At 43.3% G+C, this 13301-nt stretch overlaps 1 protein-coding gene across 2 annotated transcripts; it reads right to left on the minus strand.

The window, feature by feature from the left end:
• Positions 1-275: 275 nt before the first annotated feature.
• On the minus strand, positions 276-12845 carry MSH2 (MUTS homolog 2). Of its 2 annotated transcripts, XM_048715442.2 has the most exons (14): positions 12403-12845; positions 12250-12299; positions 12096-12128; positions 10160-11233; positions 7966-8517; positions 7778-7888; positions 7600-7689; positions 7423-7494; positions 6075-6185; positions 2705-2831; positions 2050-2249; positions 1406-1456; positions 847-999; positions 276-626 (listed from the first exon to the last, which is right to left on the minus strand). In XM_048715442.2, exons 1-14 carry the CDS (start codon positions 12455-12457, stop codon positions 426-428), a joined length of 2880 nt encoding a protein of 959 aa, XP_048571399.1. In that variant the 5' UTR covers positions 12458-12845; the 3' UTR covers positions 276-425. The 2 variants fall into 2 exon arrangements, with proteins under 2 accessions (XP_048571399.1, XP_048571409.1); XM_048715452.2 differs by lacking the exon at positions 1406-1456 and having other exon boundaries at positions 12403-12835.
• Between the last annotated feature and the right edge of the window lie 456 nt (positions 12846-13301).

A 13301-nucleotide genomic window follows, 5' to 3' on the forward strand; every position in this document is an offset into this window, starting at 1 on the left:
CGAAGCCTCGCCACACCACACCACCAAGAAATCCAACGGCAAAGCACCACACCGCTTGCCAGCCGCCTCGAAGGAGGGACGCGGGGTTCAGGGTCCCCTGTTTATTGTCAGCGTAGAAGTAAACGGCGGAGTGGCTAACGACGCGGTGATGGCAAAGCGGTCCATCTGTCAGGACGACGAGCCGAACCAGAGCTGTAGGCTGCCCACGCTAGACGAGTCCACAAGTCCAGCGCGTTGTAATAAGCCGCCCAATCCATGCTAGACGAGTGCCCCAATGACGAGTAAAATGGAATACAGTAGTAGCAGACGATCAAGAATTTAGTAGAGGATATGTACAGCATCGTTTCTGTTTACTTGCACTAACAAAAGGAAAGGATCCTCCCAAGTTGACGTGCAGTAACAAAAGGGTCAGAGATCCATTCCACTCAGAGGAACTGCTGCAGCCAGGGATTACTGGCTGCATCTTTCTCGAAGTCTGATTTCAGTTTGGCCACCATCTCCGTAGCCTTGCTCCCATCCACCTCATCTAGAGGCAATGCAGAAAAATCCTCCAACAAAAGGCGAGCCCGAGCAGCTCCCCTCGTCACATCATCTGGGCTAAACACCCTCTTGCGTTTCGATCCAACCTGCAATCAGGAAGAGGGTACTAGTTTCAGATATACCATTACAACACTGCTCAATCCACTGCTTTCAAGGAATTCCTAATCACAAGAAATGCGCCCTTTTTTTTGCCTTGACCTAATAAGAACGATCATGAAAGGAATGGGAAGGGAGCAAAAGAGAATGTGCATTTTAGTTGTTGATATTAAAAAGACAAGATTTATCTTGACTTTTAGTTGGAGATACCTCGTCACTGGGTTCACCACTCAAGTTAGGTGCACTGGTAAAGTCTTCTAACTCTTCAGCTTTGCTTTTTGCAAGAGCAATGACAGCTTCTGGAAAATTAGCAAATTCCGCAACATGGATACCAAAACTTTGGTCGCAGGAACCAGGTTCAACCTGCAAATGGAAAATGCATTTACCACACTGCATGCAAATGTTGAATTCCTCTTCTTTTCACTCTAATATATAGGTAATACAACCATGTCCATTCTAACAACATTACTCCCTCCGATCCAAATTAACTGTCGCAGCTCTAGTACAACTTTAGTACAAAGTTGTACTAGAGCTGCGACAATTAATTTGGATCGGAGGGAGTACAGAATTTAATAGGGCTTCATCTAACAACAAGGATCCATTTGTATTATTTGAAGAAATTTACGACTTGCAACTACAAATAAAAAGACACGAGCATGGATGTAACTCCTGATAATGTTGGCAGGTCTTTAGCTATTCTCTTCTTTTTCATACAGAGGCCAAGAAGCTTGTTCAATTTCAAATATATGAGAAAAGACTCATTACCCACCTTTTGGACACAACTACCACTGGAAAATAGGGACATTATCATGATGAAGACCTAGAGAGGAGGAAAGACAGGAAATTATCAAGTTGCCTATTAGAGATGCCAGAATGGTAATGTAACTTTTCTCCCTTTTCCTGCTCAGTTATCTGAGACAAAGAATCCTCCTACTTAAAAAAATATGTAAGGTTTTGTCGTCCATCCTTTTCTTTCGCCCTCCATCCTAACCCCCACCTCCGTTTCCGGTTTTATCAATTTTTCGCACCGGTTTTCCCTGAGGCTCGCCTCAACTGGCCCACATCTTATTGGCTTACAAATAAAATCATGTTTTCTTTGGCAAGTCAATAAGTACTGATTCAATTGCCATTTTTGGTGCGTAATCGCATTAACAATAAAATGACTGGTCAATCAATGCGTACAAAATATCTGTGCCTCCATTGCAACACACAGGCAATTATCTAATTCCCTTGGAAGACTATATGACAGAGAAGTTCAAGCAATTAATGGCATCAAGCATCTAAAACACTGAAACTCATTAGCAGCTATCAAGCGATTCTAGAAAAAACTATAATAAGACAGAATTATAGACAACACAATAAGCCATTAGAAGGATTTCAGAATGTGTTTCGGAATTTCACATCACAGGGTACCTTATAAAGCATAGTCAACTTCCGACTTGATGGGTCTATATGTGCACCCACATGATAATTTGCAATTCCCAAATCTGGAACATGTTGGTGCTGATCACCATTTTTATTTGCTAATGCAGTTAATTCATGAAAATGAGTTGCAAACAATGTAGGCGCCCTAGTCACTTCCACAAGATGCTCACAGATAGCCCATGCAAGACCTGATCGTAAGTAGAATGTAACAACCCAAAATATGAGTTAGATCTTCAAGTTACATTAAATAAAGTTGTATCTTCAAGTTGCCTATAATTTTGGCATACTGCAGTAGTAGTACTATATGCTAGAATTAAGGCGTGGAATTTTGGACCAACGCATCTAACCAATTACAGAGTGTAAGTGAAATGCCAGGAATGAACAATCCTCATGTAGAATGCTTAGTTCAAATCAACTTGCAGTAAATATCATTTTAGAAGTTAACATTTGCAGAACTGTGGTAGGAAATATATATGTAATATAAAATATTTAGTTCAAAGCAAGTTGCATTCAAGTTAATATTGAAAAACTGTATTAGGAAACAGAGATTAACAAACTGGATATGCTCATCTAATCTGTCTTAGGTCCAAACATGATAAAAAAGAAGTGGGAAGACAAATCTAGAAAGGGTTGCAAGACAAACCAAATCCATCATATGTGGAAGTTCCTCGTCCCAACTCATCGATAATTATGAGAGATTTCTCAGATGCACCTTTCAAAATGGATGCTGTTTCAAGCATCTCTTGCATAAAGGTTGAAACACCACGGAGCTGCCAACCAAAATGTGAAGCAAAATATTTAGAACTTGGAAGGTTTTGCAGATCTACATAGATGAAAGCCTGTTCAAAAGTAACAGCAAGTTTTGACCTAAAATATCCCGAGCACCAGTTATTGGTTAAATTTAAACAGGTACTCCCTCCACCCCATAATATAAGAACGTTTTTTCAAGCTAGCTTGAAAAAACGTTTTTATATTATGGGACGTAGGGAGTAACATATAAAATATTAGTCATTGACAGCTTCACATATGAATTTCCCCTCTCCCCTGCACTACTAGGTTACTGTCATTTATGTGGCCGTAAAGTGTCTCGCCTTCCTGGCCCTCCCCTCTCCCTTATGGAGCTGGAAACTAAGAAGATCCTGACTCTTTTGTTCGTTTTTTTTTTCTGTGAGGACATCCTGAATGAAGCAGACAATATTTTCAAACTTCAAGATTAAACAAAATAACATAGACCGAAACCTGTTCAAAGGTAACAGCAAGATTCGACCTAAAACATACCCACCACTAGAATAAAGTTTGACAGAAGCACGGCACAGGCTCCACCCCTCTCTGCCCTCAATTTCGGCGTCGGCCGTCGGTGAGCGGCCTGTATCGGCCCTCGATTCCTCTTCTCGTCGTCCGGGCTCTACCCTCGTCGAAGGGCTGGACCGCTCCCAGCTGCGGTCCATTGCTCGTCTCGCGCCCATGGCTGCGGGGCAGAGCTCGTCTCACGCCCGGCAGCAGGACCAAGCTCGTCGCGCGCCCGGCAGCAGGTCCGAGCTCGTCTCGCGCCCGGCGTCTGGACCGAGCTCGCCTAGCACCCGGTGCAGCAGGACGGGTCGATGGAGGCCAATTTTGGCTGACCTTTTGGGTCTCGGCGCTGGGAGCCGCCCAAGGGTGTGAAAGGCGAGGCCTTTCCACTTGTCTCATTGGTTGGGGTAGCGACGGGTCTCGGGTCGGCACCATGGTGATCACTTCTGTCGTGGTCACCTTGGTTGGGCGTCTTGCCAACCACCTGGACGTCCTCCCCTGCATTGCATCATCATCAGTTGGAAATTCAACTGTGAATATGTTACCGTTTGGAGCATCGTCGGCTGCTGCGCTCCAATTCGACGCTTGGTTTTCTTCAAACACAACGTTGGGTGAAATCTGTAGACGCTTGGTTCATGGTTCGTAGAAGCGGTATACCTTGGTGCCGGAACTCCTCTCGTACCGATAAACACCATCTTGGTGCTACGATCGGCAAGCTTTGAGAGATGCGGCTCCGCCGTCTTCGCATGCGCCACGCAGCCGAATGTCCATAGATGAGACACATTCGGCTTCCGTCCGTAAATTGCTTCATACGGAGTCTTGCCGATCACCGCCTTCGTTGGAGCCCGGTTGAGAAGATAGACCGCCGTCGAGACAGCGTCTCCCCAAAAAGTAGCCGGCAAGTTCTTGCTCTTGAGTAAACTCCTCACCATGTCAACGACGATTCGATGCCTTTCAACAACCCCATTCTGTTGCGGCGTATAAGGTGTCGTGAGGAACCTTTTCATGCCAATCTTCTCGCAGTAGTCGTTGAACTCATTTGACATAAACTCCCTGCCGCAATCTGTCCGTAGAGCGTGAACCTTCAGCTTGTGTTCCATCTCCGTTGCAGCCTTCAGCTTCTCGAACACTTCAAACGCCTCATCTTTAGATCGTAGCAGAACGACCCACATGTATCTCGAGTAGTCATCTACCACAAGGAAGTACTTCTTTCCTGCGTGAGTTGCTGGGGTGATAGGGCCACATAGATCACCATGGAGCAGCTCGAGTGCATCACTTGCACGATAGGTAGACTGAGCAGGGAACGGCCTGCGGTGCTGTTTTCTAACCAAGCACCCGTCAACATGGTTGATAAATGGCATCCGGATACCATCTCCATCTTCGACATCTTCTTTAAGGCGTAGAAGTTAACGTGTCCAAATCTAGCATGCCATAACCACAAATCATCATCACTCTTGGCGAGCCAACACTCCGATTGAGATTGATCAAGGTTGAGGATATAGAGGCTGTTCCGTGTGCGATTCACACGCGCTAGCATGTGTCGGAGGGCTTGAATGGTATCCCACGCATCTGGTCGATGTCCAAGTCGATCATAGATTGTGACAGGCAATGCCACATGCTGCCGGGCCTCAGGCCGTGCGGGTCCGGGTCAGATGGGTTGTTGTAGGGCGTTGGCGCCCTCGTCACGCTGGGCAACCAGCCTATTCGGGACGAGTGGATGGTCATGCTGTTGTGGGGTCTCTGGTAGCACATCGCTTGTCGTTCCAAGGAGTCACAGCTCAGTCATATTCTCCTGCTGTTCAAACCTAGCCTTGGTACAATCTTTTTTTTGCCCACAGATGTGCACTCTTTTTTTTTTGCCCATTCAGCCCAAACCTAGGCATCGGTCGGAAAGTGGTGTCAAAACCTAGGATGTGGTGGGTGGCAACCTGGGATCCTAGAACGTTCAATGAGAGTGTTTGATGGAAGTACGCACACAGCAGTCAGCCAGCTTTGATTACTGATTAGGTATGGATGTCTAGTTCAATCACGTAAGCCAAGGTTGTGGGTTTTTTCATGTGCTCAATATAAAGAAAAAACAAAAGGCACTAATGGTATGCGAAAGGTAGAACGTCCAGGGCTTTGAGACCGCTGGTGCATGTTTGGCCTCCTGACCCGCAGCAGTAGGATGGTAGCTGTTAAGGTTTTGGCTATTTGTTCGATTTCGTTTCTTGGTGTTTTAGGTTTTTGCTAGCCTATTTTTCTTCTTTCCTTTTGCCAGGTTTACCTTTGTAAACTCTTACACCATCTTGGTGTTCTTTTAATACAAAATGTCACGCATTTGGGGGCGTGTTTGAGAAAAACAAGTAGAACAGTGAATGTTATTAGCGTGTGTCAAATTCTTTGGATGTGATCTTTCTATATGAGGAATTGGAACCAGTTTTTTTTATGTGAGGAGAGAGTTAAAAAGCATGGACCTCAAGCTTTTAAGAATTAATGATTTCCACTAAACAAGGAATTAAAATGGTTTCTATCTTCTTCCAAGAAGCCTTAATCGGCATTGCAAAGGTGACTCGACTACTTCATGTTTTTAATTCCAGTACGTGTGCTTGTACCACCATTTAGAAGAGCAAATTATATGTTGTAGTTCATGTGATTCTAGCAGAAGCTTACAACAAACTTACAACCAAAAGCATTTTCAATAAATTCAAGAACAAAAGAGCTCAACGACTGAACCAACTTACTTGGCAATCACCAGCACCAACACGAGCAAAAATACAATCTCTCACACTAATGCTTGCCTGATCACAAGGAACAAAGGAACCAACTTGTGCCATCAAGACATTTACGCCAACCTGGTTCCAAAACAAAAAGGGCTTCAGATAAGTTTATGAAATGAAAAACTACAGGCATCACATTCATAGCAAAAGGCTTTGCACAGTGGCAGAGACAGAGAGGGGGGGGGGACCAGCAGGGGCCCTGGCCCCCCTAACATCAGCCATTTCTTGCTAATTTGATATGAACAGTGGCAGAATTGGTCATTATTTGCTACTAAAAATCCATTTTCCAACAGCTTGGCCCTCCCTAACCTGTTTTAGCAGCACTTGGCCCCCCTCATACATATTTTCTGGCTCTGCCACTGGTTATGCATAAAATAAATAGAAGAGAATTGAGGGGGAAAACAAGAAAGAAGGTCCACAGTTCCAAATTTCTTTGGTTTTACTATGATTTGTAGGTACAGCAGCCACCTGAGTCGATTTGGTATTTTTGTTTGCCTTGACTCGATGAAAATACAAATCGATATTTGTTATAGATGGATCCTTAGGTTGCTAAAACTACACCTGATATGGATCTAGGAGGTGTAGGGACAGAGTGAGAACCTACCGGTAAGGAGGCAAGGTAGAGGGGGTTAACTCTTCTTTTTTCTTGCTTAATGCATCTCCATGAGGTATAGAGAGAGAGGGTCTAACAACACAAATCCCGCCATTTTTTATCTAAGGTGATCTTACTTTATCCTACTAACTGGCTTAAAGCGCATGTAACTGGTAATTAACAGGAAAGCGCTCCTATCTTTCCGTCTCCTCTGACGTGAAATAGGCAGGCAGCAACCCACACCATAAAATAACACCCCTCTGCGACACGACACTTCCACAAGCTGTCTTGTGGGGACCACATATAAAGACCTTGCTGGCACGACCGCCCAACACTGATTAGAAGCTTAAGGACAGACCTCTCAATATGTTGACTACAGTTGATTTGCAAACAACCCCAGCAAAACCTTCGTTGGCCAGCTATTAAGCTTCACTAATTTTGTAATTTGTAAACACTGATCAAATAATTTTTTGAAGCTGCATTTCATAGTTGCATACATTACTGTTTCAAGTATTATGTGCTTATATCAGCACGCAATGCAGCCGCTCCTAATTACTACTATGCATTGCACACCATACTGTCCATGCCAATAAACTTATTGATCAATCCAAAGTACCATACACATATTTTCAGTAAATAATAGAAAAAACTTAATTTCATGAAACAAGTCAAACAAATGCCAAACTGCCATTGATGATATTATAAACGTGCAGATCTTACCTGACGTATAAAAGTGGATTTTCCACCCATGTTTGGCCCAGTGATGATTTGAAACCAACTTTTTCCCCTCACCTATTTAGAAGAATTTGAAGCGTCACAAGCCTTTTTTTCAGGGAAAAGCAGCACGAATCTTGGTGACTAAGTGCTTCCGTGTAAACAAGATCATGATATACTTACCAAAGTGCAATCATTTGGTATGAAGTTAACACCATCTTGGGCCTCCACACAAGGATGCCGACTACCTTGTAGAATAATATCTCCTTCCTCCTGTATTAAATTCGCAGGATTAGAACTTCAGCCACAAAACTAAAAGTGGAATTGCTTCTTTTCGAGGGTATTAGCTAATATTTCTTACCGATGTTGTGATGTCTGGTCTTACATAAGGAACTGGGCAACTTATTGCCAAATCAGCAAAACTCTGTAAAACATCCAACTCGGATATAATTGCAGCAAAATTCTCAAATACCTACATCAAGAATTTAAGATCTGTTAGTCACAAATGACAAAAAAAAGGTAACTACAAATCATTTTATCTAAATGTACCTCTGAGAAGGTGCATGAAACTTGCACTACATTATCAACAATCTTTTTCTGGCAACTTGTGTAATCACCAAGCAGTGACTGGTATTGGTCACCTAGCTTTTTAAGCTTGGCGCTTGTAAACTTCACACCATCTTTACGAGTTTCTATGATAATGTAATTGGTCGTGAGCTTTTTCCTGACTTTCTGTTCATCTTTCTTTGAGATTCTGAACACATGTCCAAATGGGCCTTTTTCTAGCTTCAATTGCTTATCAACAGAAAGATCCAGATCAGTGGCTGTATGCATGTGCAAATTGTTTATGTGATTTTCGACTTCAGAAAGCTCATCCTTCAGCACAGCCAAATCAGAAGAATATAGGGGAGATATCCTGTACTCGCCATTGTCTACTTGACCGAGGTCAATGGCTGTCTCAACAAGATTAGCAAACCTACCATATCGATTCTCTGTCAGCCACTCTTCTAAAGAGCTAAGGAACCTTGTCATTACAGATGTAGAAAATTGGCCATTGTATTGCTGAAGAACACCCTTGATGTATGGGATTCTAGAGCAGGACTGCAAAAACATTGATTAAAAAATGGTGAAATTTTACTTGAGCAAGAAGATTCAAAACGGAAAATAATGGCAAAAGACACATGTCTATGTAAGTATATAAATAGCTTTCAATTTGATATGTGTTAAGGGGGTTGTATTTTACTAGAATCATCACATACAGATATACCCCTCATGTTTAGTAAGTATATAAATAGCTTTCAATTTGATATGTGCTACAACATTCTGTGCAAAGATGCAGCAGCAGCAGCAACAACAACAACAACAACAACAACAACAACAAAGCCTTTAGTCCCAAACAAGTTGGGGTAGGCTAGAGGTGAAACCCATAACATCTCGCGACCAACTCATGGCTCTGGCACATGGATAGCAAGCTTCCACGCACCCCTGTCCATAGCTAGTTCTTTGGGGGTTGTTTGGATACCTAGATTATAGGAAACTAGTTTTCCTTAAACCCGATTTCTGGTGTAACAACCTAAAACATTGTTTGGATCATCTAACTAACTCGTGGATATACTAAACTGAGTTTTCCAAAAAACCCAAAAAACCAGTTTATACAAAAACGACTAATAGACGTTTTTATACAAACGCGTTCTCTATATGCATCAGGAGATCAGCGAAGTCCGACGCGCTGATCATGGTAAACTCCGCCGGCCGCGACAGCAGCTTGACAAAGCCAAAAGACGTCGTTGCCGATCTCGGCCAGGCAGCCGGAGCATGCAGGTTGTGATGCTCCACCTAGACCAGCGCCTCCATGGCGGATGTAGACTTGGGCCGGCTGCCGTCGTGTCCATCGGCCGCTTCACACTTCACAGCCACCGTCGTCGTCAGCTTCTACGTCGTCGTCACGCCTCCCTAGTATGTGTGTTGTGCTCTGCTGTTACCGGCCAATCGATCCAGCAGCTAGCTAGATGCTACATGCATGCCCGGCTTGAGAATCAATCAAGGTGCTTTACGTCGTGTACTCGTGTCTTGCCGTATGTTAGCTGCATGTACGTGCTTCTTTGATGGGAACCTGAGCTAACATGCATGACACCGGCGAACGAAGCCGAGCACGATCAGGCGAGCAGCGCGACCACCCTGGCGGCCTCGGCGATGGCCGCACACCCTCGCGAGAGAGCAGTTTACGGTGTGGTTGTCCGCCGCTGTGCGTGTAGGTGCCAAGAGCAAGCCGAAGCACCGCACCTCCATGAATTGTTTGGGAAGAACTCAAAATCGTGTTTTTCTAATTTTCCCATCCAAACAAGGTATTGGGTATACTTACCTTAACAGAATAACTAACCAAAACTGGTTTTCCTAAAAATCCTCCAAAAACTCGTTTTCTAAAATCTCACATCAAAATTCCCTGTATCCAAACAACCACTTGGTGATACTCCAATCCTTCAAGTCTCTCTTAACGGACTCCTCCCATGTCAAATTAGGTCTACCCCTCCCTCTCTTGACATTTTCCGCACGCTTTAGCCGTCCACAAAGATGCAGCAACACAAGCACAAAAAAGGCCCAATTCATTCACTCAAAATATGTTATCTGAACCATATACTAACAGTTAAGAAGCCAATATAACAGTGTCATAAATTTATCTGCATACACATTTTAGCCAAACAACCATATTTGCAAGAAAGAAACAGCAGGTAGAAGCAAAAACCTGGTAGAGCTTAACAACAGGCTGCAGGTTGGCTGATTTCTTACGGAGAGCATGTGTTAGGCGATCAATATCAGATATCCTTTTAAGTTGTTGCCTAAGACCCTGACGAAGCTCCGGATCTTCTGCGAAAGCCTGAACCATATCTAATCTGTTATTGATTTCGTTTACATCTATCAAAGGTTGTTTCAGCCATTTGTTAAGCAGTCGCTTTCCCATCCCAGCAGTGCAGGTTCTGTTCATCAAACCAAACAAACTAAAATTCTTGTTTACATCAGTTTTTCCTTCAACAATATTCAATGCTCGCACCGCGGCAGAATCAAGTCGCATGTAGCAGTCCAAATTGAATTTCTCAATCGTGTAATTTCCATAATTAGTGTCATCTGCTAGCAACTCAGCATATGATACTAGAGCTCCAAGGGTACCCAAAGCATAGTCAAACTGAGATAGGAGATCACGAACTGGCTCGACAGAACCCCTGATTATTCTACCAAGATCCTGCACAAGATCTCTAGATTTAAATTCAGCCTTCTTTCTTTCAGTCAGTAGAATGCTGCAATTGCTAATAGCATCCTGAAGAGGCTGCAAATCTATTGATTTCTCAAAATCTGCTGGAAGAAGACACTCCTTGCAACCTAATGCAACAAGGGCTGATTCCACATTTGTAAATCGACTATCTTCAGGGAACTCAGCCAACCCAAGCTTCCGGTTCGTCATATCCACAAAACTAAGCGCTACATATAGCTGACCTTCACGGAAGACAGGAAACAATGCAACAGTAACCGGGGAATATTGCATGTCATTGTTTGCAAACAGAATATCTTCAAAACTGCCTATGTTTCCAGGTGTTCCAGATTTTGTTAACCTCCAACTTGACCCACTTCCCTCATAGAGCTCCAGTGTATGGTCCGTCCTATCTAACAAAAGGTTGCGTGCAATGGTCTCAAACATAGCCCTGCTAACACTGACACTTGAGATTCCATCAGAGTTACCGCCCAGCTGCCTTAAGGCAGTCATTGTGTGATAGTATGTCTTTGCAATAAAGGTTGCATTCTCACCATGAGCAGTGTAATAATCCTGGCAGAACGTTTAAGCTTTAGTTTACAATATTCCCAGGAATTTGATGTATACAAATAATTAGTTCAAGTAATCTGAAGAGCAATCAGCTAAGATTTAGCTCTGTGTGGGCAGGTGCATCTCAAGAGTTGTAACTTCTACACGATAAAGACAGCCTTCTTTTGATGTAGGAACGCATAAGAAGTGTGTCAATAAAATCTATAACATATGTCTTGATTAAATTACTTATGAAGAAAGATGCATATGTTTGCATGAACTGCCTAAATGCACAAAAAGGTAGAAGTGGGAGACATTCTTATAACTCTCTCTAGCATTACTGCATTCTACTAGTACTCATATGATGAAACATTTCTGCATATTCAACCATTTAGATTGCATTCCAACAAATTCAAAACGATATCCTACTAGAATCATTATTCATGAAATATCAAGCCCCGCAAAGTGTGCATATTGTGCTAAGATGCCAAACAGAGACTAAGTCTGCAACATCAGTTAGAGGTGCACTCTCCTAGTGAATGGAAGTTTTTCATAACGCAGCAACAGAGCATGGGACTGAAACTTTTTCTTTTTAGGAACTATTATGGTTCACAAACTTTGGTCAAGGAAAGTCTCAAATTGCATGATAGATACGTACATTATCTCACTCACATGATACCTAAAATATCCAACAAATTAGAATAACACTAACAGCCTTATATGGCGACCATCCGTAGTAGATATTCTCATATGATGTAAAGAGAGTAAAATGAAATTTCAACTATTTTCCTATCATGTTTGTGAAACTGAACATCAAGAAATAAATACTGGAGCACATCTACACATACAAGAAAACTGTAACAAACATTAATGCGAAAGTACTTACCCGGCGATCAAAGAAACGAATGGCCCGAGGATCCTGCAGTATCAAGAAGATAATGTTACCTCCAACTCAAAAAAAAAATGAAGTTACCTAATGCAGAAAAATGTCACCCAGCATATTCACTAGAAATCCAGGGGTCGGGCTGGAAGAGTCTTACCTTCGGCAACTTCTTGAAGAAGGAGATGAAACCCTGGGCTTGCCTCGCATCTATCCAATCACGGAAACGGAATCGATCAGAAAAAAAAAAAGGAAGTCAAAACCTAATGCACAAAGAACATACGAGACAAACAAAGAACGAGAGCGCACGCACCTAGCTTGAGCTCCGGGAGCTTTCCCCCCTCCGGCAAGCAGTCTTCGCTGTCCATGCCGCCCCCAATGCCGCCGGGGGGAGAGAGGGATGGTGGTGCGGGCGAGGTGCTCGGCGAAATGTGGGCAGACGCGGGCGGCGGGAAAAGTTAGGGGTTTCCGCGGGAGAGCCGAGCGGCGCGCGTGTGGGATGGGGGATTTCGCGGGGCTTTGTGGGCGGAGCGGCGGGGGTGCGAGAATCGAGGATACCGGGAAATGCGCAGTCGGGACTCGGGCCGATATTCAATAAACGGTTTTTGTAAATTCCGAACGTTCGGAAATTGACAAAAGATCCGAACGACTTTTTTACGGCACGATCAGCATGGAGCGATGGGAACCTCCAGCAATTTTCTCCCTCACCGAATAGGTAACTGCCTAATTTCCTTCCGCGGTTTTCTCCCTCACCAAATAAATCGCTCCCTCCGCTTTTTTTTCTTCCCGGACTTTTCTCCCTCACCGAATAGGTAACAGCCTAATTTTCTCTCTCCGCTGTTTTTTTTCGTGCTGGTCATTGCTCAATACAAAGGAGTAAAAAATTATTGGGCCCACCAAGGATCGAACCCGGTGCTTTGTTGGTTTATGAATGATGCCAATGACCAACTCCTCACCTAATACCATTTTATTGTCCTGTCATTGAAAATATCTATGTGACCTTTTTTAAATCTCATGGCAGCGAAAGAAAAATTGTTCCTTTATCATTCGTTGGCCCCCTCTACTACATTATAAATTATGGAATTAAGCATGCATACAAAAAAATTGTTGGTAACTTTGACCCGAGGGAAAAGAAGTTGTTGAAAACATCCCTGATAATTTCTATGTAAATGTTATGGTAATTTACGCATAACGAAGCTGATAACTATTTGC

The sequence above is a fragment of the Triticum urartu genome, chromosome 1A, assembly GCF_056163025.1.
Source record: "Triticum urartu cultivar PI428250 chromosome 1A, HENAU_Tu73, whole genome shotgun sequence".
Lineage (NCBI taxonomy): Eukaryota > Viridiplantae > Streptophyta > Magnoliopsida > Poales > Poaceae > Triticum > Triticum urartu.